This window comes from Elephantulus edwardii, unplaced genomic scaffold, assembly GCF_000299155.1.
Source record: "Elephantulus edwardii isolate Elephantulus edwardi_28Jun2011 unplaced genomic scaffold, EleEdw1.0 scaffold00111, whole genome shotgun sequence".
NCBI classification, from domain to species: domain Eukaryota; kingdom Metazoa; phylum Chordata; class Mammalia; order Macroscelidea; family Macroscelididae; genus Elephantulus; species Elephantulus edwardii.
In genome coordinates this window covers 5,622,560-5,627,826 of record NW_006399861.1, presented here as the reverse complement: position 1 = coordinate 5,627,826, position 5,267 = coordinate 5,622,560, and the positions used below count along the sequence as shown (strand labels likewise).

At 39.1% G+C, this 5,267-nt stretch overlaps 1 protein-coding gene across 1 annotated transcript in view; it reads right to left on the bottom strand.

Moving 5' to 3' along the window:
- Nucleotides 1–5,267, bottom strand: part of LOC102869886 (cytochrome b5 reductase 4-like) — a 154,380-nt gene that overhangs the window by 86,107 nt on the left and 63,006 nt on the right. Inside the window, exon 6 of the mRNA XM_006892163.1 lies at nt 4,832–4,861. Coding sequence (XP_006892225.1) covers nt 4,832–4,861 — 30 coding nt within the window. The remainder of the gene's footprint in view (nt 1–4,831; nt 4,862–5,267) is intronic.

The following is a 5,267-nucleotide window of genomic DNA, read 5'->3' as shown; positions in this document are numbered from 1 at the left end:
CATTCGTTTGTTGATGGGCACCTGGGTTGTTTCCAACTCCTTGCTATTGTGAACAGAGCTGCAATAAACATGGATGTGCATATATCTGCTTGGATGTCAGTTATGGTCTCTTTGGGATATATTCCCAGTAGTGGAATTGCTGGGTCAAATGGTATCTCTATTTGCAACGTTTTAAGAAAGCGCCATACCGCCTTCCACAGTGGTGGCACTATTGAAGCTGGGCTTTAAGATGAGGAATGAGACATCAGGATTGGAGGAGGACTCATCAAATAATAATATGCAAATGATGGCACAATCTTGCGTACTGAAATTGAGGAGGACTGGAAGCATTTGCTGTAGAGGATAAAGGACTGTAGTCTTCAATAAGGATTGTAGTTTTCAATATAGATTAATGTTCAACATCGAGAAAACAAAGATTCTCATCACCGAGCCAATTGTCAGCATCGTGATGGATAGAGAACAGATTGAAGTTGTTAACAGTTTCAGTGTGCCTGGCTCTACAATCAACACTTTTGGCACCAGCAGTCAGGAAATCAAAAGATTAATTTCACTGGGGAGTTATGTTATCCAGGGACCTCTCCAAAGTGCTAGACAGCAATGAGGTCAGTCTATAGACTCAGTTGTGCCTGACCTGAGTCAGGCCATGGTCTTAGCAATTACTTACAACAGAGAGCTGGACAATGACTAAAGAGGAAAGAAGAAGAAGAACTGATGCCTTTTAGTTGTGGTGCTGGAGAACAGTACTGACTATACGATAGGCTGTGAAGAGAACAAGCAGGTATGTCTTGGAGAGGGTGAAACCAGACTACTCCTTGGAAGCAAGGATTTTGAAGCACTGTCTCATATATTTTGGGCATGTGGCCAGGACAGACTAGTCCTTGAAGAAAGGACATCAGGCTCAGAAGGGTAGAGGGACAGCACAGAGAGGAAAACTCCAGATGAGATAGAATGGACACACAGTTACTATGGTAACGGTTGGAAGGTGTGCCAGGGACAGTGAGATTGGCTCAGCATATGGCAGAGTTGTACACAGATTTGCTATGAGTTGAAGGTGACTCGATGGCATCTAACAACAAGAAAGGCTCAGGGAAAGGACAACTTCTCCACAACACAGCTTCCATTCTGGCTATTTCAAGAGCTTTCCTTTTGAGGGGCTCATCTCCTGGTACAAGCTATCTAGCAGACAATGCTTGGCTGCTATTCATAAGGTTTTCACTGGCCAATTTTTTACAACAGTAGATCACCAGGTCCTTTTCCTTAGTCAGTGTCGGTCTGAAAGTGATGCTGAAATGTATGTTCCAGGTGGCCCTATTGATATATGAACTAGCAGCAAAATAGTTTCTAGCATCACAGCAACACCCAGTGTACCCCAGTAACAAAGTGACAAACAAGGCCTAGTGAGTACTATTATATTGTATTAATACTGTTTTTATTCTTCTACTGACTGAAATTTGGACTGTTTCCACTTGTAACTATTATTTATGTATGGTTTTGTTGTTAAGTGCCATCAAGTCGCCTGCAATTCACAGCGACCCTATGTACAACAGGTCTGAAGCCTGCCCTGTTCTAAGCCAGTCTCACTGACTCCGACACGCCAACCTCCATTGTCCCAGTTACTGTATCCATTCATCTCATCCAGGGTCTTCCTCTCCTGCCTTCTCCTTCTAAGCATGATGTCCTTCACCAAGGTCCCTCCTGGATACGTGCCCAAAGTATGTGAGACGGACCTTCAAAATCCAACAACCTGCATGATACAGATAACACAATCTTGCTTGCCCAAACTGAGGAGGACCAGAGACATCTGCTGCAGAAGGTCAAGGAATGCAGCCTTCAATATAGATCAAAGCTCAACATCAAGAAAACAAAGAGTCTCACCACTAGACCAACTGGAAGCAACATGATAGACAGTGAAGAGACTGAGATCGTTAACAGCTTCAGTTTGCTTTAGCTCCACAATCAACACTCTTAGTACCAGCATCCAGGAAATCAAAAGATGAATTGCATTGAGATCGGCTTTCAGGGTACTCTCCAGAGTACTGAAGAGGATTGGTGTCAGTTTAGAGACTAACGTGCACTTGATCCAGGACATGGTCTTTGCAATTACTTGCTATGCAACAGAGAGCAGGAAATGATGAAGGATGATGGAAGAATCATCAATGCCTTTGAGTTGTGGTGCTGAAGAAAATTACTGAATATAGCATAGACTGCTAAGTGAAAAAACAGGTTCATCCTAGAGAGGGTAAAAAGCAGGTTGCTAGTTGAAGGCAAGGATTTTGAAACTTCATCTGACATACTTTGGGCATGCTGTAAGAAGGGACCAGTCCATGGGGAGGGACATCATGCTTGGGAGGGTGGAGGGACAGTGCAAGAGAGGAAGACCCTGGATGAAATGGATTGATTGGCTCAGTGACTGGGGTAATAGGGGTAGGTGTGTCAGAGACAATGAGGCTGGCTCAAGAGAGAGCAGGGTTCAGAGCTGTTACACATAGCATTGCCATGAAACACAGGTGATTCAAAGCACATAACAACCACAACAACATGGTTTACTGAATATTATTCATTAACATCATAATTCCAAGGCATCAATTCTTCTTTGGTATTCCTTATTCACTATCAAACTTTCACATGCATATGAGGTAAATGAAAACACCAAGCTATCGTTAAGGCCAAACATATCCTAGCTCTCAAAATGGCATCCTTGCTCTTTAATACTGTATAGAGGTCCTCTGCAGATATACTCATTGCAAAACATTTTTTGCTTTTTTTCATATTTGCTTCCATAGATGCTGACTGTGGATCTAAGTAATATGAAATTCTTATCAATCTCTGAATTTTATATAATTGCTTATATAAAGAAAATTTAGCTCAGGGTTATCACTGTGATTTCATCAAAACACTGTTTCTTCTTTTTTAAATTCTAATTAGTTAAGAAAATTGTCCTCTCAATCTCATGAGAGATGAAATGAAACCATTTGCAGACATTCAGAAACCCTATACAATAACATGCAAATATAAATCTTATTAAAACAGAAAAGTCACTGGCAAAGGAATATGTCTTGGCTTCAGCATGCCTTCCCTCCCCTTGAAAGGCTTACATAATATCCCTCTGGATAAACTGAAGAAATCCAGAATAAACATGGAGTGGAATGAAGTAAGCAAGATGGACTGAATGAACAATCTTTCTCCCTAAACAAGCTCACTGGTGGATCAGTGCCACTTTGAACAGGCAAGTCTGCCCCAGTCAGCATTTCAAACAGTTGCTTGCATGAAGATATAGAAGGTGGGAAGATCACATCTGAAAAGACAAAGGTTGACTACAAGTGTAAATGAGTCAAACGCAATATAGGACCCAGACCACAACAGTTACCTGCTAGCCAGATCTCTTGTGGAGTTCTGGGTTCTATTCTTAAAGTCAACTAAAAAATTGTCACAGTAATTAAATGCAGTAATCCAAACAGAAAAGTAAAGATTCTGGAAGCCATATGTGACAGGAAAGAAAATGTTCAGTAATCAATCTCTGACATTGTAGAGTATCATAGAGAAGTAGCTATTACATGAAATCATTTAATCACAGTTAATTTTACGCAATGTTGTATTATCACACTAACTGCATGTGTAACCATGCATGGAATCTGTCTCAAGCACTACTTTAAATAGACTTACTCTCTAGTTTTAAAAAAGGCCACTCACATGGCAGTCTACTTTGTTAACTGAATTTCTTTAACATTCTTTTGCAAACTGAAAGAAAAAACATTTCTGGCCTTACACTGCTATCGTTCCATTGGAGCATTTCATGAACTTCACATAAGTCAGTATTAGCCACCATTACCAAATGCTTTTCAGGAGGAAAGGTTGGCAGTATCAGTCATAAATCAAGTTAAATTCACTATTGGATGAAACCAGAGCTTTCATTACAGACAAAAGTAGACTACCAGGCTACCCAGTATTTATGTTTGAACATTATGTTGTTGTTGTGGTGGTGGTGCTGCTGAATAAGTAAGACTCATAGCAACCCTTAATATTAACAATGGATCCGAACCCTATCTTTATCATCTCTGACAAACTTGTTCCTATTGCTGCAGGCACGGCAGGAGTCCATCTGGTTGAAGGTCTTCCTCTCTTTCACTGACCCTCCACTTCTCTAAGCATGATCTCCTCTCCAAAGAACAGCCTCTCCTAGCACCAGGCCCAAAGTATATGAAATGAAATTATGTCATCTTTGCCTCCAAGGAACACTTAGGAAGCACTTTCTCCAAGACATATCTTTGAATATTATAGGTGAAAGAAAATGCCTGACTGAGTTGACTTATCCAGTTTTGTTTCAGCAGATGGAACATCTAATTTCAAGATGAGAGAAAAGTAATACCTGCTTAGGAATGTCACAGAAGGAACTACTGCAGGCAGTCCTCAGGTAACAAATGAGATCAGTTCCTAACCATGGCTTCAAGACTCTAATTTTGTCTAAGTGTCATGCAATAATATGTGGAAGCCTTTACAGTGATTTAAAAGCTGCAAGTGCAGCAAGTGAAGGTGATTATGACAATGACTTTTCTTGCAAGTAGTGGCTAGTTCAGTGGTTTCAAGATGAGGGCAAATAACCACAACTTTAAAAGGCAAATATAAGTTGTCCTTAAGTTAGATATTGAAAATAAAACATCTGGAACCTGTATATGAATAAGAGATTCATAAAGTTTTGTCAAATTATTTAAGTATGTGCAAGTAAAGATATTTATAGTATAAAACAAGTTTAAATATCTCAATTTTATGAAGCAATACCTTATTATATAATCACTGAGTACAATTCATTTTTTACGATAAACTTATGACTTACCATTTAAGACTTTCCTTTCCTCGTGACAATCTGTACAATAATTTAGAGGAAAAAATCATGTAAGAATTTATAATGTCGAAGTATATAAGTAAATACTATTGATTTAAAGATAAAAGCTCTTAGCTTGTGACAGGCTTCTTCCCCACACCCACCTAAAGACAAAGGATTAAAATAAGAGAAATAAATAAATGTCTGTTGTTTGAAATAGGTAATTTTCATCTCTATAGAATGGTAGGTCATTCTCTAGGTATTTGTCCTAGAGACAAATATGTTCCATTTCACCGGGTTTTTCCTTACTGCTATCACTATTTCCTCACTAACATTTAGTTTATTTGCTTAAAGATAAAATTCCAAGTTTTGTCCAAGTTTATTACATATTAAATTCACCTAAAGTAACCTGAATTTATTTATATTTATACACACACACACACACACA